This window comes from Colius striatus, chromosome 2 (assembly GCF_028858725.1).
Source record: "Colius striatus isolate bColStr4 chromosome 2, bColStr4.1.hap1, whole genome shotgun sequence".
NCBI lineage: Eukaryota > Metazoa > Chordata > Aves > Coliiformes > Coliidae > Colius > Colius striatus.
In genome coordinates, this window is record NC_084760.1 from 97,092,575 (window position 1) to 97,116,700 (window position 24,126).

Below are 24,126 nucleotides of genomic sequence, written 5' to 3' on the forward strand. Positions count from 1 at the left end.
TACTAAAAATTTATTTAGTACAGAACTTACTAACCCATTAATTCTTATATTTTGAATGCACTGAAATGCAGCATATACCACAAGCTATAAGTCCATCAGGCTTACTTCAGGCACAGAGAGAAAATGTGACCTCTCAAGAGGACTTAGGGAAAAAAAAAGCAAACAAACTGTTTCTGAGTATACTTAGAAACTTCTAACAGTCATGTTGTTTAAGTCAGGTAAAAATATAATAACATTATATTTCACCCAAGAATAGCTTAATGCTCCTCAGGATCTTTGCATATGGATTAAACCAAATAAAACCAAACCTGATATTATTTTTAAGAGAGAAAGTGATTCCAGATTTGGTATGACACTCACATCCACTGATGTTTAAAGAAGACTGAATTTAAGAAATCAAGTTCAGTCCTTACACAAAAGAACTACAGGACTGAGATATCGGAAGGTTAGCACATTATCATCAATTAATAAGTATAAAACATTAAGGATTTTTTTCTGTCTTAGTTTGGTCTTTGAATTAAATTGTACTGTGCAAATTATTACTCAGTGGAACTGAGAAGAGGACATCATTTCGTCCAAGATAAACTAGACAGAGAGTTATGTATTTCACTGCTGACATGCGATTCAAACATCACTCACTAATTTGATCTTATTCTTAAAGAAAATTCAGAAAATCTCTTGATCAGAATTCAAAGTATCAAATCTAATCACCATTCTACTATCTTTTTCACAGCTTGAAATCTAAGTATATTCTGAGGTTTTTTAAAGGAGGTACAAGGAAATCCTAAATAAACATAAAATCTTGTATTTCTCACTGACTTATTTTATTTAAATATCTACAAATTTCTGTTGATGAATAGTGTCCGCTAAAAACTGTTTTATGACAAAGATTTTTGCCACATGCAAATCTTACTAGTGATTTTAAAAGTACAATATCCGTGCAAAAGTTTAAAAGTAAGAATGATTTATTTGTTGTCCATGAATGTTTTATCAGATACAACACAAACTATTTAATTAACTATATACTCTACCTCCAGTCATCCGGTAGTGGTGGCATACAGAGCTATGAAAAGGCAAGACAAAGGAAAGAAGTCTGATACACATGTAATGTAGTCAGGACCACAGAAGAAATGATATCTTATTTTTTAAAAAATAGTCTGCTATACTTTGACAATACTAAGAAATACATGTTTAGTGTTTCAGATTGCTTCTCAGAGCTGATATAGCAATCAAAGGCACAAAAGGAAGTTTCTCAGCAAGTTCCTGTAGACATCACAAGAGGCTGTCACAGTTTAACGAGGAGCCAATTTTGCTTGGTAATGGGGGGAGGAGGCTGCAGTGCAGGGCCTGTAAAGAATTTTCAGACTTTCCCCCGGCTCTGAGGTTCAGACCTTCCTCTGACCCAGCCAGGCCAATTTGGTGCCTCTGCCAGTACTATTTAAGGACGGGAATTTGAAGTGCTTGGGAGGAATTGTAGGAGTGGTACACGATGGAGACGACCACGTGGACCCCACAGTCAGAGGAGGAAGGAGGAGCATTGGACTGCAGAACCCTCTGCAACCTGTGGCAAGAACACAGGCTGTACCCCTATGGAGGGCAGTGGCAGGACTGACAGCCACCAGCAGCTCTGTGTGAGTATGCCCAGATGGGCCAGAGACTATGTGAAGAGGCAGCCATGACGCAGGCCATACTAGAGAGCCTGTGGGATGCAGAGACCTACACAGCAGTCAGAGAGGAGCTGCAGCCCTTGGGATGAATGCATGTCAGAGCAGCCCGTGCAGGGCTGCCTGGTGTGTGAGGGATCCCTGTGCCCCGCAAGGAGACCACCTGCCCTGAGGAGAGACAAATGGCAGGAGCCATCGGAGGAAGACTGACTGAAATCCTCATTCCCTGCGCCCCTGAGTCGTTCATGGGGGGAAGAGATGAAGACACAGGGATCTGGGCTCTGAGCCAGGGAAGAGGGAAGGGGTGGGGAGAAAGTAGTCCCTTCATCATTGTACCACTCTGTGTTCTTTTCTGTTTGTTGTGTTTTGCGTTTTTAAAGTTATGTTTTGGTTGGTGGTAGATTAAATTATTTTCTGTTTTCTTCCCCAAGTTAGGTAGCTTTGGCTGTTTTTTCCAGGACTATAAGTGGCAATTAAGCCCCCCTGTCCCTCTGTAGTTCTTAAGTCTGTGGTACTTAAGTCTAATCATGGTCTTTTGTCCCTGGATGGACCTAAATGACGACAGAGGTGAGTAACTATGCTCTGTGATTCAGAAAAAAGTCTCTCACTGCTTACTTTGCACCTAGGAAAGCTCATAAAATTTTGTTATCTTTGTGGCTATTTCCACCTTGAAATGTGTGTGAGTACATGAGTAAGTTATAACAAATATTTATTTATTCCAGAGGAGGGATCAAATTAATACTATGATCTTCAAAGCTACAGACTCTACATTTCCTCACTACATAGTGAAATTTAAATATCAGAATAGAAAGAGTTTGAAGACAAAATAAACATTTTATCATTGTTCTACTCGATAACATAGTACTTCAAACTCCGGTTGTCTCTTCAACATTTTGGAATGACTGGTCCATTTACTGTTGTTGTTCTTTTTGTATTTTCCAGTAATGATTAAACATTAACTTTTATGACAGATTGCTAATACTCAGCTTCTTCCTTTAATTAGTTTACATGTTCAGTACATTTGCTCACAGATTTAAAGGTCTGAATTCTCCATGCTCTCTTCTGCAATCATTGACTTGCTGACATTTCATTTGACCAAGTGCTTTGCTCTCTCAAAAAACCCTTGTCATACTATTTAAAATTGAACTGAAATTGAGAACATTGTCAGCCCTGTGGATTGCTCATTCTGGATTTTGTCTATGTCAGTGAACAGAGCTTCTATCTAATCACTTTTTTCTTGTGATACAATTTATTAGCCTTGCTTAGCTGCACAGTTCAACTGAACTCATGTACCCATGAAGAGTAGGTAGCACAACAGTTGCTATGCATGGTCATATCAGATGTGGTGATATCTAACAACCCAGGATTTGGAATGCAATCTATGATTCCCTTTCATGTGTGTTTAACCACTTCTTTTTCCTGCAGATTTTACATTCTTCAGTAGTTTATCATCTTCTATAACACAGATATCATACACTCGCTGGTCATTTTGTCCAAATGTGTAGCTGGACTGTGCTCTGTTCAAGTTATATATTTTCGAATGGCCACTTGACATTTCCCAGTCTGTCCATTCTTACAACACATATATCTATTGTTCATGAAAAACAAGTAAATTACTTGCCAATCTACTATCTAACTAAATATACCTTCATAAGACCTTTGTAACATCAAATGTTACAGCTACAGTCATTACTTTAGGGGTTCATAACATTGTTTCAACATATAAAGGTCAGATTATAATTATTTCTGCATCATATTTTTTATAAATAGCTTAAGCAACATATTCAAATATACTTTTCATGAACAGTAACCAACTTCCAGGCAGTCTGAGGTAGAACTAATCTCCTTGATTGAAACATTTCTAAAATCAGAAAGAATGTTCCCTTGCTTTCAAAAGTTGCCAGAGGACAATTGCTCTACTGTTACCTGACTGAAAACCCGATCTTCATTTCAATGCAAATACAGATAAATGAATTCATCTTATGCGTGTAGACTAATTCCTAATAGTAGAAGAACTAAAAGGCTAGAAGTTTAAAAAAATAGTTTTCTCCTTTTTACTAGCTAACCAGTCTCTATTGTTCAGAATACACTTTATGTAACCAGGTATTAATGAAAATCACTGTTTCCTCCCTTACACCTTTTTGCAAGTAGCAAGGTTTACATTCTATGACACTTTGTAAACATTTTCTGCTGGAAAGCTCTAAAATCCTTCATACAATAGAATCAGCAAATTCTATTAGAGTGCAGTATGCCTAAGAAAATTCTTTTTATCAGCTGACACTTATGCCAATAAAACACAATCTTGCACTTATTTTGGTAGGTTTTCAGTTCATTTCAAAAAAGCACATTTGCTTTTGCTTGAAAAGGAGATATAATTCAGAAACTTTTGACAGCACTTAAGGACAATAAAAGAAATGAAATAAATAAAGCACAAACCAAGTCCAAATAAGTTATTCCAAAGAAAAAAATATTTTTATAAAGAATATGTGTAAGTACATCTGGAACTTCATTGCCCTTAACGCAATCTGGAATACCCTAAATTACAAAAATTTATTATTTATTACTTTTACGCCAATGTTTATATCCCAACTACAGCTCATTATTATGTACAATACGTAACATCTAAAAACATAAAAGATCCACTTCTCTCATGGTAGGCATTCGTAGGAATATAGTTCAATATCTCAAACACTACTAAACAAAAAAGACAGCAATGGTAAGAAGACAGTGAATATTATTAACCTTATTTTATGGATGAAAAACTGTGAGAGAGATTAAGTACTTGAGATATGAGAAAAACTTGTAATAAAATTTTGAAAATAAAATAGTAATTCCAAATCCCATTTACAGTATTTAATTACTTCTTAGTCCTTCATCTCTCTTTTTTTCCATTTTATGTTTCCAGATGTCTACCATTCATCTGATGTAATCATTTATGAAGGATACAGTTTTTAAAGAAGAAATACCTAGGTTCAAAGCTAAAATAGGGCTGTTTCATAATGAGGTTTTTTTAACCGCTGTAAATTCTGCAAAATGTTAAACCAAAGTGCAAATACCAAGAACCAAAGGTCACTATTACAATTAAAATGGTTTTCTGAAGGAATCAAACATTTCAGAGGAAAATTGTAGTTGGTCCTATATTAAGTATTATAGAGTTCTTATCAAAAGTAAAAACTTCAATAAGAATATATTGCAGTAAGAAGTACAAGACGAGCCCCATGGAAACACTGTTGTGCTTCCTTTAGAGACAGGCTGGTGGTACACATCACATTCAGTAACCAATAATTTTTTGAAACTTGGCTAAGTATGATATACTAAAATATCTAATTGCATTTTAGATAATTGTGTTCCATTCTTCTCCTGATGTCATTTATTTGGATACCAAATTTACCAAATATTGCTTAAACAATATTTCCAGTTTCTTATTTTCTTAAGAGTTTTCTAGGCTATCTCTTGTGTAAAGTCAGAAAAAAATATAATCATACTGAAACTTAGCTGAAATACTTTACAGTAAATATAAATTCAGGAATCAGATTTAAAATGCAGCTAAAAGGCAAGCAACTCTCAAAAATATTTTTGACAGCTATAAATTAAAGTACAAAGAGTTTTTTCAAGACTTCACTTGAAAGTGATGCTACTGATTCACAGAAACAGAAGACCTAGTTCCCCAGCTCTCATGAAAAACTTAATTATTTTTACTAACATACAGTACAGTGTAGCTACTAGGCTGTTGTCGCTTGGCCCAGCCAGCAAAGAAGCACCATGACAGTGGAAAGTGACAAATTCTACCTTACATATCTTTGAAAATAGACTACTGTAAAACAGAGAAAATATTTTCCAAATCACTGAAAGGTTTTCTAATATGTCCAATAAATTCACAGAATCACAGAATCTTAAGGGTTACAAGGGGCTTTGAATGATCATCCAGAGAAGGACTAGTACAGGAGGTCACAGAGGAACTCGATCCATGTGGGTTTTGAATGTCTCCAGAGAAGGAGACTCAACAACCCACCTGGGCAGCCTGTTCCAGTGTTTCATCACCCTCACAGGAAGAATATTCCTTAAATATTTTTTCTGGCCAGACCACTGATAATAAAGAATACTTGCAGGAATCAATCACAGCTATAGAGACAGAAATTCAGAGAATTATAAGAGTCACATGCTCACTTCTCTTGTAGCTGAGCAGGCAAAGACCTTTGTTCCAATTATGCTACTACATGTTTTCTATCTGAAAACTCCTTTTCTTTACCCCTTTGCATCAACTGGCATAACTGCCTGAGGAGCTGCTCTATCCAAATAATCTGGTTCTAACAAAGTCCTCCCAAGAAAATGATTTCTCTTAATTCAAACCACTGTAGCAGGACCAAGTTGGAGCATGATACTCCATGTTTAAGGGGCAGATCTGAGATGAAACCTCAGGTGCAGTGGCTATAATCTTTCACTTAGCACAGTCAGGTTCACTTACTGTTTTACAATCAAATGAAAATTCCTGGCATAAAACAATAATTGTCTCAATTTTAATATTACTGAAAACTATCTATTTTCCTATCTCACTGATACAAATCCCAGAGATGGCACATAAACAATTGTAAAATAAATATGCTTCTGGTTAATAAGAGAAGTATTGCCTTTAAAAAATAGTTTTGTGGTTTTTTTTTTTTTTAAATAGGAGGTTTTCTAAAGTTACATTTAGGACAAGTTATTTTCTAGACTTTTATTAAATTGAGAAGAGGTTTTAGCCAGTTTGTGAAATGCATAAATGTTGTAAATAATCACAGGAACTGATATTTTGAAAAGTCTGCTAAGTGTGCAGAAGTTTACAGCTGAGGTAGAAACATATTTTAAATGACGGTACAATCAGAGTGCATTAAATTACACTCCACTGCTTTGCGAAACACAGCCTTTAGGGCTGTTACACAGGACTTGGCTTTCTGACTGGTACTATTTTCCTGCTGACTTTAAGCTTTCCTAAGGAAATAGAACTGCAATTCTTTTCTAGAAAATGCAACAATGAAGTGGTAAAAAGACATGTATGTTAAACTTGAACAAAATTTAAATACATACAGATATCTGAATGTGAACTCATTATTATTCATTAGAAAAGGTATTTCTAAAGACAAATCTTACAAGATTTAATACTAGGCATAAAACATTCATAAAATATAAAAATAGTTTAGAAATTTTTATATTTATAGGATTTATAAATACTTGAATTTGTTGTCTACCATTCTGCAGTCTCTGACTATGCTAAAACCATGATTTTTAAATTAGTTTTTTGACTACTGAATTTTTTTATTTTAAAAATTTTCTTAGTAATTCTAATACAGAAACATAGAACCGTGGAGTCACAGAATGGTAGGGGTTGGAAGGCACCTTTAGAGATCATCTGGTCCAATCCCCCCTGCAGAAGCAGGTCCACCTAGATCAGGTTGCACAGGAATGTGTCCAAGTGGGTCTTGAAGACCTCCAAAGAAGGAGACTCCACAACCCCTCTAGGCAGCCTGTGCCAGGGCTCCATCACCCTCACAATGAAATAGTATTTTCTTATATTTAAGTGGAACTTTTTGTGTTCCAGCTTCATCCCATTACCCCTTGTCCTGTTGCTAGCTACTATAGAAAAAAAGAGATGTCCCAACCTTCTGACATCCACCATTTATATACTCGTAAATGTTAATGAGATCCCCCCTCAGTCTCCTGTAGACTAAACAGCCCCAGTTCCCACAGCCTTTCCTCTTATGAAAGATGTTCCAGTCCCCTGATCATCTTGGTGGCCCTGTGCTGGACTCTCTCCAGAAATTCTCTGTCCCTCTTGAGCTGAGGAGCCCAGAACTGGACACAGGACTCCAGATGAGGCCTTATCAGGGTAGAGTAGAAGGGGAGCAGAACTTCCCTTGACCTGAAATCCATACATACTATAATTCAAATCAGAGGCAGCAATAACATTTAATATTCCTGAAAACATCACAAGGTGATTAAGTGACATGAGGATAATCATAGAATCATAGAATGGTAGTGGTTGGAAAGGAACTTTTGAGATCATCTAGTCCAACCCCCCTGCAGAAGTAGGGTCACTTAGATCAGGTCACATAGGAACATGTCCAGACAGGTCTTGAAGACCTCCAAGGAAGGAGACTCCACAACCCCTCTGGGCAGCCTGTGCCAGGGCTCCCTCACCCTCACACTGAAATAGTTTTTTCTTATATTTAAGTGGAACTTTTTGTGTTCTAGCTTCATATGCTTGTAAATGGTCATAGTGTATTATTAAAATAAGTATGGTTATCTGAAGTATATTTGTATATATACATTAATTTATATTGGGGAACAAATTAGGATTTGAATTGATACAAAAAATACAACCAAATACAGTGGGACTACTTGTGAATTAAGTGACCATAAATAAATTTATTGGGAATTTGACTGTAACTTTACTCTGTTTTCAGCTCATGCCCTAATAGCTTTTATAGTAAAAAAAAAGTATAACATATTGGATATAATATAAATCATGAAGAGGGAAAATAAGTATTCTTAATTTAATAATTTTTAATACACAAAGAGTGATTAGCTAGTTCTGTAGAGAAAGTACAATAAGTAAGGAGAAAAACAATAATGGTACATTCAAAGTTTCTGGGATGTTAATACATGTGACTCTTAGAAATATTTTAAAAATATTGGCTGGTCAAGTCAAAGATTAACACAGCATTTCTGGCTCATGTGTACAGAATATTATATTATGGCTATACTATTTCTCATCTAAAACTTTCATAGGAAGAGCAAAGGTTTTTTAATAGCAGCACAAAATAAGCAGATGTGCAAACATAATGTTTATATTTTATTTTTAAAATTCAGTTCATACCTTGGAAAAAACAGTCAAAATGCACTGAAACAATTAAGTGGGGTTTTTTTCATTCTTTAAAAGACACGCTGACTACTACAAAGGCAGATCAATTGTAGTAATTAAAGAGAACAGAAAGTGACCCAGTAAAGTCTTCTTTTTTTCAGTCTTAAAAAAGATATTTGATTTAGTGACAAAAACAAATCCAACTGAAAACTTGACACTTATGTTAGCAGCACTATCTCCCCAAGGGAACTCTAAGTAAAAGTTTCACTTCCAATCTGATTCCTTTTGACTTTCGTTTTATTTTGAAGTAAAAATATAGAAAGCATTTGGGAAGGAGTAACTTGACATTCAGGGTTAAGCCTTTTGCCAAACTTTTTCAAAATCTGCCAGAATCTGTTCAAGTTGCAAACTTTCTCATAAATGTGTTTGTACAGTGTTAGTGGAGATGTCTTAGATTTTGACCAGGAAACTCCTGAAAAATTGTTTGGACTGTGGTTGTATAGTTTAGCTTCAGTAGGTCTTCCCTATCATTGGAAACACTGTAGCCTGTACTAAGTCCAGCTGTCCAGTTTTGGAGCACAGAGAGCATCAGCTTACCAGCAACTTCCCTCCTGGGAACAGGCCCTGTGAAAAGGGTGCTTCCTCATAAAATTGCAGAAAACACAATCACTGGGGCTGGGATATCTGAGTGGAAGTAGAGTTTTTAAAACCTATTAAAAAAAAATATACACTCTATTTTATTACCTGTAGTGGTTTTGCCTGGGCCTGGTTTTGGTAGCTAGGGGCGCTACAGGACTGGCTTCTTTGAACAAAGAGCTGCCAGAAGCTTCCCCTAGAGCTGACAGGGCTAATGCCAGTCAATTTTAAGATGGACCTGCAGCTGATCCTGGCCTGGCCAATTAGTGACTGAGGTAACGCCTTTGTGAATAACGTATTTGAGGAGAAAAAGTTTCTGCGCTGTTGCAAAACAGCAGCAGCAACAGGGAGTGAGGATGTGAAAACAGCTCTGCAGACACCAAAGTCAGTGGAGAAGGAGGGGGAAGAGGTGCTTAGGCTCTGGTGGAAAGACTCCCCTGTGACCTGTGGTGAAGACCATGGTGAGGCAGCTGTGCCCCTGCAGTCCATGGAGGCCACTGGGGAGCAGAGATGCACTCACAGCCCATGGAGGACCCCACGCCGGAGTGGGTGGATGCCTGAAGGAGGCTGTGACTCCATGGGAAGCCCATGTTGGAGCAAGTTCCTAGCAGGATCTGGAACCCCATTGGGAAGAGAGGAGGCCATGCCAGAGAGGAGGTTTGCTGTCAGGACTTGCGATCCTGTAAGGGATCCACACGGGAGCTGTCTCTTGCTGAGAGACAGTTCTCCCCATGGATGACCCACATTGAAGTGGTTTGTAAGGCAGCTGCCCCCATGGGAGGCTCCATGCTGGAGCAGTTAACAAAGAATTGTTGCCCATAGGAAGGACTGGTGTTGGAGAAGTTCTTGAAGGACTATATCCCGTAGGAGGGCCCCCCCACTATAGCAGTGGGAAGTGTGAGGAGGTCTCTCCCTGAGAATAAGCAGTGGTGAAGTCTATCTGTGGTGAACTGGCTCTAACCCCCATCCCCTGTGCCACTGGGGGGAAGGAAGGAGGGTCCTAGGAAGAAAAAGGGGTGGGGGAAGTGTTTTAAGATTCGGTTTTATTTCACGTCTCCTTGTTTCGTTTTGGTTGTTCATTAATAAATCAAACCATTTCTCCCCAGGTTGAATCTGTTTTGCCCATGACATTAATTGCTGAGTGATTTCTCTGTCCTTATCTCAACACACAAACTTCTCATATTTTTTTCTCCCCTGTCCAGTTTAGGAGGGGGAATGACAGAACAATTTGGTGGGTATTGGCACCCAGCCAGGGCAAAACAACCACATTACCTTAAAGAATGCTGTTTAGCTTGCAAAGTTAAAAAGAGTGTCTCTGAGAGATAATTCTTGGATCCATCCACTTTATTCCTATACATTATGATATGGCCCTTAATTACAATGTTTAATGTAATTGTCACTAGAACCTCCTTTACTCATTCTGTACACAGAAAAGATTTATTCTCAGGAGTAAGTAATGACCAAGTTATGGAGAAAGGAGTTGTGTCAATGAGCAGTACACCCGCTCCTGCAGTGTAAGAGTCCTAGGTTAGGTGGTTGGACTTGATGATCCTAAAGATCTTTTCAAAACGCAACGATTCTGTGAAAAGGAGTGGGGTGTACTGTATGCAAAGGAGAGGTGAATGTTGCCTTGAAGAAATATGTTCTGTCCCTTTCTTCTAAAAAATCTCATGTGATTTTCGTCAGGTTTTTAAAGACAGGTATTTTTTGGGTGGTCATTCCTTACACCGTTCAGGACATCTGCATTTTTTGAGAGTATGCCTTGCTGGTTATTCCAGGATACACAGTGCTGATCACTCAAAACTGTAATCTGAAGTTAGTGCAAGCTGTGCTTTGAAATTATAGTGGATGCTTAGAGTATGTAGTGCTATTTGTAAAATACTTTGAAAGACTTCAGATTGTGCACTCAGGATTAGTGACGTAGTGAATGTTTTTACCTGCAGTCTCCCTTGCTTTAGTTCTTCTCTACAGCTGGGATAATGACATCTGTTATCTTACATGGGCATTCCATAATTCTTATATCAGCTCAGATATGGTAATTATGAAAACCTTATAAAAGGAAAATTAATAATTTCTCTTTAGAGTTAGTTTGAATATGAATGATAAAGAAGGCTCAGGACCACACATTGAACAGCAAGGAGAAAACAAAATATTGAATACAAAATTAATATCCAGACAATGCACTGAATGAGATGGACAGCTCAAGGAAAAAGTGGTATAAGATCATAGAATAAAAGACTATTTCATAATGGATACTCAGAAATAGATGGAATTGAATCTGTATCTTTTGTCCTGATAGCTCATAGTTTATATGTGCTTTATTTTATAAACTTAAAAATATTCTCAGAGCATACATTTTCAGAGCAGTATGTTCACACATGTCAGACTGACACTGATGGCTTAGGTTGATTAGAGAAGCAGCAAACTGGCCATACCAAGCTATGCTTTATACACCTGTGTGCTAAATGGGTATCTAAGAATAACAAAAGGAGTGTGGAGCTCTGTTTGGACCTGTAAACATGACGGTTTCTTTTCAAATGGCAGGTATTTTAATACAGGATAGGTCATCTCATCAATGGGGATGGAAAATTGCTTTTCAAGTTCTTATTATACACCTACAAATATAGAAAAATTAAAAAGTGGAATAAGAAATTATTGTTACCATATCAGTATGTGAAACAAGCAAGCAAAGCTGCTCACCAGTCACTTTTGTGATGACAAAATGTTTCTCTGCGTCTGAATGACAAAAGAAGCTTCAATACAGATGGCAAATATTACATGGTAGTGGGGAAGGTTAAGCCTGTTTGTTTCTTGACCTTTTGGGGTGGTTTAATGGTCATACAGTTGAAATATTTATTTTTTTGTCTAACCAGAGGAAATGATTTTCATCTTACTCTCATTTTACAATGGTCTAGTGTATTAGCTTCCAGAGGTATCAACCTTAATTTACACAGGCATGAAAGGAGTATTGGGACAAATTATTTTGCTCCAGCAACTGACAGAGATTCTACCGAATCTGGCAAATCTACAAAACCAAAACATTTTAGAAATATATCCATAACAGTACATATGATTTCTAAACATATTTTTGTCTTCCAGTTCAGTTAGTTAATTTCCTTAGTACCTCTTTCTGCATTCTCTAATGATTGAAAGCTTAATTAAGTCCCTGAGAGACCACACTGGGCAAGAAAAAAGTTTACAAGATATAATTACGTACTATTTTTCAAATTTCTGACAAGGAAGCTAAGGAAGAGCAAAGCTGAGTAACATCAAAACCTGTACTCAGATCATCTTATATATTTAGTAATGAGTCCATATTGAAGAACATCAAAATAATAAAACATTACTATGTTCTCTAAGGTATGTTCTCTGAGTTAGGAATATCTCTATCACAATATATATAGCATCATCAACTGCATTTCCTTATTTTTAATGCAAATGTGAATAACATTGAAAGAAGTTCCACTCACAGGAAACAAAACAGGTGAAAGCCACCTGTAAGTAAAGGTAGCTTTGCTTCTGAATTCTCATACCATCAACTTACAGTGCTATTTTTCCACTTCTAATAGATTGGTTTCTCGTTTTTTTGATAGAGGACAAATTAGAAGCACATTTTATTCACTTGCATTACTGTGCATGCTTCCATGGTTAAAGATTTATAAAATCTACCCAGATGACTCAAGTATCACAACAGGTAATATGAGACTGAACTGCAAATTAATTTAATCAGTCCCTTTAGCGACTGGAATAATATAGGTATTTATAATGTGCAAGACCCTACTTATTTAAAGGCTACAATGATATTTAAAACAAGAGAGTGGGATCCAGATGATAAGATAATACATAAAAAGTTAACATTTTTTCAAATATTGGAAATGGTTGTCAATGGATTTGCAAGAATAGCACGTCAAAAACTTCTACTATATTAACTTTTTCTGACAGTGTAATTTTCTTATCACAAAAACATGAATAAGAAACAGTGAGAAATCATTTTTCATGTAACTATGAACCTCATGTATGGTTTGTTTAGCGTTCCCAATTTTGTTGTTTGGAAAATAAAAATAAAAACTGTTCTGTATTGCTTAAGTGCAGAACTTATTACAATACCAGACTCAGTTGTTGTACTGCTGTAGAGGAAAAAAAAAAAAAAAGTCCAAGGCTGTGTAACTAACTTTCATCCTTGCTGCTCCTCCAAAACTTTGGACCAAGAACAGTGGTAAAACCCCTTGAAATTCCTTAAAATTACCACATCTGATACAGCATTCATGGAAAACTAATGGAATTTTGGGTCTAAAAGGAAATATATTGAAATCTCATTTTCTTCCTGGTGAAGTAGTGGGAAAATGCTGATTTCTTCCTTTTAACATTTAAGTCAAGAATGTCACATATGAGGAATAAGAAATCTGTATTCAGAATTCTTCAGTAAATGTTTAAACAAATCAAACAAATCTTTGTGTAATGTTGAATGAAAGTTAACAATTAATCTCTGAAACATTGTACATTCTTAAAAAAAATCTACATATTCTTTGCAATGTAATAATATTAAATAAATTCCTTTTCTGTAGTATCACAGAAAATGGACTTCACAGATAATCAGCTCCTATGAAGTTAAGCAAAATTCATCTGAGAAGAATGTAGCAGGAGGACATGAATCAGTTCTTAGAAAATCTGTTTACAACTTTTCTTAAAAATTAAGTGAAATACAGCTATTTCCACCTGTCTCTCCTCTGATGAAGAAAAATGAGAAGAAAAGCAAACTCAAAATAAGCAAAAACAATAATCTCTCTGTCATCACTAACATTCCTAGAAACTTCCTGAAGAAATTCCTGTGTTTTTCTAGAGGATGATGTCATGCAATGCATCTATCCGCCTCATTGTAGATACTAACCTAAAATTCATTGCGCTTCAACATAGCAGTGTGTGTAGTCTGGGAAGAAGATGCAGCATCTCACTATCCTCTCCACCTCTTGTCTCTAGATCAATCAAGTTAAGAGTCTAACTTCACAAATGTAAAAACTATTTTACTAATGCAAACTATAAGCTTGTTGCTGCCCAATAATCACTTTTTAAAGTCAGTTTTATCACTCCTGCATGATTCAGAAAGATAACATTTTTCCTAAGGGGGCTGCTTTTTTTATTATTTTTTAAACTAGCATTAAGATCTAATTCTTACCTTTTTCTTGATAATTAATATTATCTTTGCATCACAAGATCATAATTCATCCTAAAGCTATTCATCATGGCTGCCCCCTAGACACCCCTTGTACAAATGCTGATACGTGTATGTCAACACTTCTCTTGTCACTCTTGGGAACAAAGAAGAGTCAGGATAAGCTTCTAAAGAAAACTGCAATATTGAGATACAGATTTTCACTCCATGTGTATTCACAAATTCTGTGAATTCCCATACATATTTAGAAAGAAAGTTCATATAATTGATAATATATACATGTAATCTTTCTCAAATAGTCTTTTCTTAATGAAAATACCTTCTTTGACCAAAGTGCCCTTTAAAAAAAAAAACAACCTTTTTCTAAAGCTAAAATGTATAGAAGAGAAAGAAGATCAACATGAACGGCATTAGGTATCAGAAATTCAGATCTAATTTGGAAACTTCGGAACTGTGACATATACCTCCAATTGCATAGTATAATGTCAGTGACCTCCACAATGGCCGTATAAGTTCTCTCAATTACAAAAAAGATATCACTGTAATAAAAAATGAGTCTAAATTTCTGCCTTTAAGCAACACAAAATTCTTTCTCTGGACAAAAATATCACCAGTCAAACCTTTTAAAATCTTGTGCATTGTGCCAAAACTAAAAGCAATCTGCAACTTGGACATCTATAAGAAATTGTTGGTATGTAACACTTACATAGGCAAAATCCAGTGTTTCATAGTTTGAATGTACTACCCACTCATCAAAACAGATCCCAATCACAGCCTCCCTTAACTGTAAAACAAAATTAGTCATATAACTTTACTCTTACAGCATGGTTATGATGGTGATGATGTCAGTAATAAATATCTGAATTTATGAAAAGTATTTTCTCTACAGATATTCCCACGTGAATGCTACAGTCAGAATCAGCAGGTTATTTAATTTGCCCTAGATCTTCTCGGTTTTCATATTCCCATTTGAATAATAAGTTCAGAATCAGCAGGTTATTAGGCTTGTCCTAATTCTAAACTTGAGTCAATAGGACTTCAAATGGATTCCACTGGAAAATGAAACAGAATCTATTTTTTTAGCTATCTATAAGGCATCAAAATTGCTTCTTATTACAACCTAGCTAAATAGTTCCAGGTTCATAAACAACTCCATAAAATTAAGGAAATTGAAACTCCTCTCATACAATCCTGTTCCTACAGAATGCTGATAGCATACTTCTGTCTCGTTTCTTTACTAGCTCAAAGAAGGCACAACTGAGGCCACCTCCCACTTTCACCCTCAAACTTCTCACTGAAAAAGAAAGAGAATGAAATTTCAAAAATGGCACGATTTTTGACTGAGAGTCAGTTCTCTATTATCCTCAGCCATTAAATCTTAAATCCTTTTACAGTAATAAAGATGACTTTTGTACAGTTGTTGTAATGTTGCAAAAGATGAGAACTGTTACAACCATGAGAAGAGCTGAATTGACCGGGAAAAGTGGTTGGCATTTGACAAACTACATCATTTCCAACATCTAGTCAGATTAATGGAAAGCATGTAATGTCAGACCAGTTGTGCAAAAGAAAAGATACATTATTCTGAACACTCAGCTATGGATAGATACACAGCAGGAATAGTATCCACTTCAAAGCCTGCTGGTGAGTATCATTTGTTTAGATTTAAGAGCTTACACTACAGTAAAGGGAGTTTCAAGTCTTTACTCCTCCTACTAGATCCCTAAGAGAAATTCTGAAATTTCAAGTACCTGACGGGCAGGAAGAAAATCCTACAAAAAATCCTGTATGAATTGCCATTAGTTTAACTTTAAAGATAGAGAAATCAAACCAGAGATATGGTGTGAACTGGCTAGGGTCACTGAGAAAGAAACGTTGCATCAAAATCATGTGTTTTTTCATTCATTAGCTGCTACAGTTACTTTGTGCACAGAAGTGCTCATTGATTCTACTGAGTAGATCAAGATCCAGGAGAATAGCTAGACATTAGTAAGAACCCACCACCACAATCAACTACTTTTTAATTCAGCGTAAGAGAATCTAAGCTGGAAGACTGAGTTCAGCATATATGACAATATAATCCAGGCTAGTAAAGTACTTTTCATACTTTCGGGTACAGTATAGAGAAAGTGTCATTTGAGAAGGTGTACATCTTGGTGAGGAAAAACTTAAATTATTTTGTAAAAGACTAAAATATGATCCCTGTTCAGCACAGAACTAAATACAGGCATCCTCTGAGTTTGCTAGTCAATTATATATATAACAACAAAGTTAATGGTATGTCTTTTACATTCTACCAAATCATTCCCTGCGAGAAGTATACTTTAGCCTTTACAATTTATTCCTCAGGTACAATGTAGTATGCAACACCACAGAATGCCCTTCACTATTCTGTAAAGTCATGTATTTATGAAGGTATACACCTTGGAACTACAATGCAATAAAGCATAAAAAGTATTTTTCCAGAAGCTGGTATGGTTTTATGTTCTCCAAAAAAACCATCTGGCATTCTGGAAGACTAAACATCATTTTAATTTCAACAAGAGAGATGGATGAACCCTTTTGTTTTAAATTACCAATCATCTTGATATGTTTATTAAAAGAAGCATAAAACTTCGAAGCTGCATACATTAATGTCAGGGTCTACGTAAAGCTATTTCTATCAGGAACTTGCTTTACTTGCCAGCCTGTTTCCCCATTCCTATCCATCAGCTCAGTAATGATGATGGAATAAAATTATATGTTCTGTAATTCAAATGTTTTCCCACAACTCCTTGGCTAGCATCTACTGTTAAAAGTCTCCTAGGGAGCCAACTTGCAGATGAGAAATAAAGATCAAGTACATTTGGTCCAAAATGCATGTAAGCCTTGAAGTGTAATTACATTAAAATATAGGCAATTTTATGATATGATTTTGAAATTCTGAATTAAGATGACCAGTCTGATATAAGGTCCTATGCTGCTAGATGTAAATTCTTCTAGTATATTAGCATTCTATAATTTGCAATACAGACTTAAAATTAATGTGTACACTACGTCTCAGCTAGACAAAAAGGGAAGCATCGAACTCACTATATAAAATATTATTGACCTGGGGTACTAAGACATATGCTATATGTGTAAGTGGTCTTTTGGAAGTATTTCAATATCAGCATTTTGAAAGGATTAGCAACATTCAACTAGTAGCCTTCTTAGAAGCTAATATAACACAGACTGCCAATTCCTAATTACCAGTGACACAGTATTTAAATTGCTGTGATTTTTATATGAGGCAGGTATTTAAATCAGTATTCTATAATACAGAATCCTGGTAAAGAATAAAAAAGTCAAATTAGATTCAGAAAATGATGCAAAATTCTGCTTTAAACTGACGTAAAGACCCTGGTTTCATACGACTAAATGCAAAAGACACAGAAATAGCAGTTTTGAAGGACTTTGGGATAATTTGATTACTTGCCCTCAAGATTATAACCTGACAACAAAGTCACTATTTAAAAACATTTAATAAGACTAAATACTTTATTTTTCAATTAATCAAATCATCCTAAAATACAACAGAGTGTTACTGCAATCACTAGTGGATTTCTAGCCCTCCTCCTAAATCAACGTCACCCTAGTGGCCATCAGCATTTACAAGAAATTCAGCACGCAGAACGAATACAGATCATGTAATGGAGATGCATATTGTAGATAAAGACTCTAAAGGGCAAATCGAAAGGAAAGTTTTGTTCATAGTGTTTACTGGTCCAAAGTATATTTAGCTAATAATTTGAGAATTGTAAAAAAACATGGTGTCTGTTAAGACTGACTATTGGCAATGAGTTCAACAGCATCTCTTCGCACTCAAATGTGTATCTTGCAAAAAATAACTGATGCCAAAATATGTGTCTATGTTTTGTTCAAAGCATAGGAGAATTAATTGGTAACTTTAAAAAACAGATAAATATTGGATGACATTTTAAAAAGTTAACATGAAGAAGTAAATATGTACAACAAAGATTGATGTAATATATTCAGAACCCAAACAAACAAATATAAATGCTGGCTAGCCTGAGACATCTGGAATTCACTTCCTTAAAACAAGCAAATCACTTTCACAGTTCAAATCATAGCTGGCATCAACTACTGAATATCTGACAAGGAAGAATATCTCTTACAGTGAACAGTTGCATGAACAGTTCTCATTTCTCTCACAAAATAAAATCTTGGTAGAATAATTAAAATAAAACATGCTCTAAACGGGAATACTTTGAATTCACAGAGTAGTTTTCTCTATAATATGTTAATATTGAGGCGAGTAAGCAAGCTATATTTTAAAAAGATAACTCATACTGTATTTTCAAGCAGGTACAGATATAGAAAAGCAGAAGGGCATGCAGTGACAAAACCTAGGGTCAGTGAGAAACTTTTGCCGAACTGAGGTATGTGTTTTTTTTATTTTACCCTGAAGAATTATCTACCTATTTTCTCAGACAGGATAACAGGCAAGGTTATTTTTTTTTAAAGTGAGGATGAAAAGACAATTATGCAAGCCAGAGGAACACTATTCTACTAATTTAATATTAAAAATAGGGGTCTTGCTCTGAAATTTTAACATAAAGAGCAAAATAAGAAAAGGAATATGGAAGTTCACTGACATGAATCACGTATTCTCCCTACCTTCTAGGACCTTGACTTAATTCACTAAAAATCTGATTTTAAAGATTAGTCTTTTTAATGAACAGCTCACCCTATCACAGAGTCAAGCCATACCCATTTGAGTCATTTTAGGGAATAATATAATTTTCACTGAATAGAAGATTGTGATGTATGTCAAAAAATTATCAGAAAATTGATACGGCAGTCAGGGTTCATTTTAATGCTTGTCTTATTCCTAACAAAATTTATCATAATTTTGTGTATTTTTCCTTTTACTGAGTCACTCTTATTATGTAAAATAATATTCCCTTGCCTGTTTCAGTACTAAATAGTTTTTATTTTAATTTTTAGGAAGTTCTTGTACTGCCTATACTCATAAGCACATGGACTCATTGACTACAGATCATATTTTCCTGTGCTGTGGACTGAGCACCCTTGATACTCTATCAAAGCTCTAGTCCTTTTGCTATAATTCATGTCAAAGCTCCCACAGAAGAGAGTTTAAAACCTATTCAAACAAAGGGCATGACTGAATGGAATAAATCTGATTCTTTCCTAGCTTACACTGTTCTCACACTAGAGTAGTTCAGATAACTTAAATGAAGTTACTCTTGGTTTAGACAGGTACAAAAATAGTTAAGCCTACTTAGAATATCTTACATGACTATGGGGTTTTCCAAAACAAATAAACTTTGTTAAGCTTCACAACTATAAGAAAATTTTACTTCAGAAAACTTTTAATAAGCTTTTCAAAACAAAAAATCTAGGAAAAAAAAACAACAAAAAAACCTCAAAAACATAATTCCATCATTTTTTTTTCTCCTGAAAATAATTCACATTTTATTAAAAATTGCATCTGAATGCTTGAAACTTTTATTCTAAATCAATTACTTCTAATTTCTCAAATGTGTAAATCAGGATAGAAAATTTTGGAAAGGTTTCCTTTGTTGTTATTGATTTCTAAAGTCCTCATTATATTGTCAGACTCTGTGCCTATGCAGAGGCACACTAATGCTAAGCCACAAAAAAAAAGAAATTCAAAATCCAAGGAAAATAGAATTTCATGACCATCTTTCACTTTTGAAAAAAAAAGGTATAAAGTATGACATGTGGTTTCAATTCAGATAAAGATGGAAAGTTAAGGATTTCTCCTCTCTAAACTATTTTTAGTCAAAAACGAAACAAGAGTGAAAACTCAAAAGATCCCTGCAGATCACTGCAGTCTGCAATGATCCTCCATCCTTCAGCAATGGCAACCTCTTAGCAAAGTTTATAGGAAATTTACATATTCCAGGAAAAAAAGATCAAAACTCAACAGTATAATTCCTAGGCTGGCTATGAAGTGCTAAACAACAATAGCCAGGGTTTCTTTGCTGGTAGAGATAATGGGTTTACTTGTCCTTTTTCCTTTTCTGTTTCTTAGAGCACTAAATCACTCATAGAACAGTTCAATATCTTTGGTAGCACGTATGAGGAGCTATAAATACCTTCATCAAAACCTGACTGATGGGAGTTTCAATCAACAGATGTAAACTGTAGGACTACTTCCATTTATATTGCTATCAGTGGAAATGTTGCCTCCTATTTCAAAAGAAAGCAGAATCTAAATGCTTTATGATCCCTTCTTGAGAGAGGATGCAAAAATTGTAGTTCTTGCTATTATTTTATATGGCTTCTTAGTGGTCAAGGGATATGTGAAGGGAATCTTGATCCCACCAATGCCAGTTATAAAACCACCAGTATTTGAATGAAGCCACTATGTTACCCTGAATTGAGGGATTCTAAATATTATTTTGCACGTTATCTTCCTATAAGCTCTATACAATTTTGATATAGATAAACAAACATATATTTCAACAATATTCGATCTAAACATCTTAAAGTTCCTTAGAAATAGCTGTTAAACTTATTATGTAAAAGTAGTAATTTTCTCTGACTGATATAACATGCAATTGTATGAACTTTTTCATACAATTTCAAATAAATAAACTGTATTTTAATGTAAAGGACATATAAATGTATAATAATATCTAAATTATCATTGTTGCTTTAACCAAGCTGCTACACGTCATAATTTTCCCTTTTGGATTATAATAGGGCCTACCTAAAAGATGCTAAGACAATGTGTACATTTATATATTCTGTAGTACCCCATATCAAAGATTTACATTCAAATACTAACCCATTTATATGATCTTACTCAATATGAACGATATTCCACTTTCAGTTTATGGGACTGTGTGCAAAAAGTACAAGCATCTAATTTTCTCAAATTAGCATTTACGTTTTACTTATAAGAAATTACTTTTAAATGTTAATATGGTTTGAATATTTTTTATGAATGGCAGATGAGAAATAAACAACTGATAAAGTAAACAGGATGCAGAATGACTGTAGCATTTTGAGTATTGACACTAAGGACAGAAGGTGTTACATAATAAAGCACAGTCACAAATGATGTTTTCTTTTTTATAATGAGTGAAATCTGATAGAAATGCTAAAGGCAAATTATTCAGCCACAAATGTCATGCAGCCACTCAGTGAAAAATCATCATTTGGCCCTGACAATATATTTCATATTTATCTTTCACATTTTAATCTTAGTCTTTGCTCTCCAATTTTGACATGAAGATTAACTTTTCCTTTGAGATCTTTACTGGTATTTCAGTTGTATACCTTTACATCCTGTTCTAGGTACACAACATACATCATTTCTATGCTTAAGGAGCTGCAAGCAAGAATACATTTACTAGAAAAATAATAGTAATTTTAAAAAAAAATTAAAAGTCCTACATGCATCTGCAAAGTAAATGTTCACAGTCCTTCCATTCGCCAAAAACAATGGGCACTGAGTATGAATGGTATTTTTACCCAGTGATTTATTTGTAGATGGGATTCAGGAAACTGCTCTTTTGCTAAGCTCCCTCTTCCTCGGTAAAACTATTTAGTAATTTTGTGGTCTTGGGAGTATGTACCTTCCCCTTGCCCTTTTGTAATCTCCCTGTCTAACTGGCATGATGAATTGCTAAATACTTAGCAAAGCAGTAACATTCACATTCGTGCAAAAACACAATCCTCTATTTAATCTCCTTCCTCCCTGACAACAATTTAAGGAATTCACAAATAAATCACTGATTTTACTTGAACAACACAGCAAAAGCAAATATCAAATACAAAGTGGATTCTGGGTCTCTCCTACACTACAAAAATACACCCAGGTCATCTTTGCACTTAATCCAGTAAATTTCTTCCCAGTATTGCTTTCCCCACTCTCAAAATTAATTGCCACCAGGCGCTTGTGACAAGCATCCCCATCTCTTCCCTCGACTCCAGCCGAGCATGATGCTGGCCACCCTTTCCCACTGGAATATGCCCAAGTAATGTCCTCCTCTTCCTCCTCTTGCCCAGTCGCACGGAGAACAGAAGAGTGATGGCACCATGGTCAGCCACAGAGACATGTGGAGGGCAGGGAGGGGAAGTCAGGGAAGAGGGGAGTTGGGGACGCCATGGGGAGGGAAGGAGAGCCACTCATACAGATGAAACTCCATGCATGCCTGGCCTCCTACCCGTCCCTTCCACAGAGAGATGGGGAGGGGGGTGGTGGGGCAAGTTGAAATGGCACCTTACCTTCGCTGCAGTCCTTCCCCCGAAAGCCAGTTTGGGAGCAGTCGCAGACAGCTTGGTCGTTGAGCACTGAGCAGACACCCCCGTTGAGACAGACATCCTCCCTGGCGCACAGACGGCTCTGCTCATCATCCAGCCGCACCTCCTGGCTCTCCACTGGTGACGCCTGCGTGTAGTTGACCCGGACATCCGTTATCCAGCCCTTGAAGGGCTCACGGTCCTTGACAGAGGAGAGCGTCAGCTTTAGCGTCGCCGACCGCAGCTCCGGCGGGAGCCCCCCTAAGAAGAGGCCACTGAAGACAGTCATGTCCCGCCGCTTGGACTTCACCTCCACCCACTTGGCCTCGGCCCTGTCAATGATCAGAGTTGTGTTCTTGAAGTGGCGGCGGATGACAACGGCGTGCCAGAGGTTGTCGTTGACCGCCGTGTCAGAGAGCAGGGTGGCAGGCTCAGCACAGAAGATGGAGAAGCTGAGCTGCAGCCGCCCGCCCTGGGTGAGGATGAGCTCCAGGAAATCACAGAAGCCCTCGTCATCAAAGTAGAGCACCAGCCCGCTGGAGCTGCGTGTCTTCATGTTGAAGCTCATCTCGCTCTCACAGCAGGCGTTCCATTTGGGGAACCGGGTCCACTGGCCCTCTGCCCCTGGGAACTCCAGCCCACTGCCCAGCTCAGCCCAGCAGCCCAGTAACAGGGCCAGCCAGAGCAGTAGACAGCCCCCGCGCCGCACCAGCGCTGCCCCCATCCTGCGCGGCCTGGAGTGGGCGAGTGGGGCAGCAGGGCCGGCGGGGGGCTGCGCTGGGGCCCCGGTGGCAGACAGGGTAAAATCTTGCCGGGCACTGGCCGTCCTGGGAGGTTCAGGCACTCTTACCCCCGCCCCGGGTGCGGGGGTCACAGCGGGGGACTCCCCGGGGCGGGGGGCTACAGGTGCCCCACGGGATGAAGTCGGGTGTGAGATGAGGTCAAGAGTCACCAGAGGGGACCCGCAGTGGGGGGAAGGCGCCGTTGGGTCTCTTCACTGGTCAGCCAGGCTTTGCAGAAGTTGTCCACAGGTGAGTGAGTCAGCAGAAATTTTCCCCAAAGCCAACATTACCAAACCAGGAGAAAAAAACAAGATCGATGGCAAAACCCTCCTCCAAGTGGATCCACCAGCTCGACAAGACTGTAGCAATATCCCAGCGAATGCACGTCTCTTTTTACATCCTCTCCACCAGCTGTAGTTTCCCAGGAAGCCAATTACCAATCCCAGCGCTGCCTCCCTAGGATGGATCCTCTTGTCAGATCACGGACTGTCTGCCATGGTGCTGGAGCAGCGTCAGCAGACGACAGGACTCATCGCTCATGGTTTCCTGAGCTGCCTCAATCCCAATGGGGTTGAAACCCAGAAGCTGTCAAACAGCCGAGTGGCTACTTGACATGCAAAGCCTGACAGCTCCTCTTCTGTCTGCTTACAAAAGGCCAAGGCTAAAATCCAGGGGGGTGATTTTCTTCTATTGTTTTTGTTCCTAATCTGCAAGGAATTGAAATAAAATAATAAGAAAGGATGCCTGATAACATGG

General features: G+C 37.0%; 1 protein-coding gene across 12 annotated transcripts in view; it reads right to left on the minus strand.

Annotated features, from left to right (window-relative positions):
• Positions 1 to 24,126, minus strand: part of NRXN1 (neurexin 1) — a 720,695-nt gene that overhangs the window by 692,698 nt on the left and 3,871 nt on the right. For all 12 annotated transcript variants that reach the window (XM_061991571.1, XM_061991570.1, XM_061991565.1 and 9 more), the window contains exon 2: positions 22,574 to 24,077. In XM_061991571.1, the coding sequence (XP_061847555.1) occupies positions 22,574 to 23,312 (739 nt within the window). In that variant the 5' untranslated portion in view covers positions 23,313 to 24,077. The remainder of the gene's footprint in view (positions 1 to 22,573; positions 24,078 to 24,126) is intronic.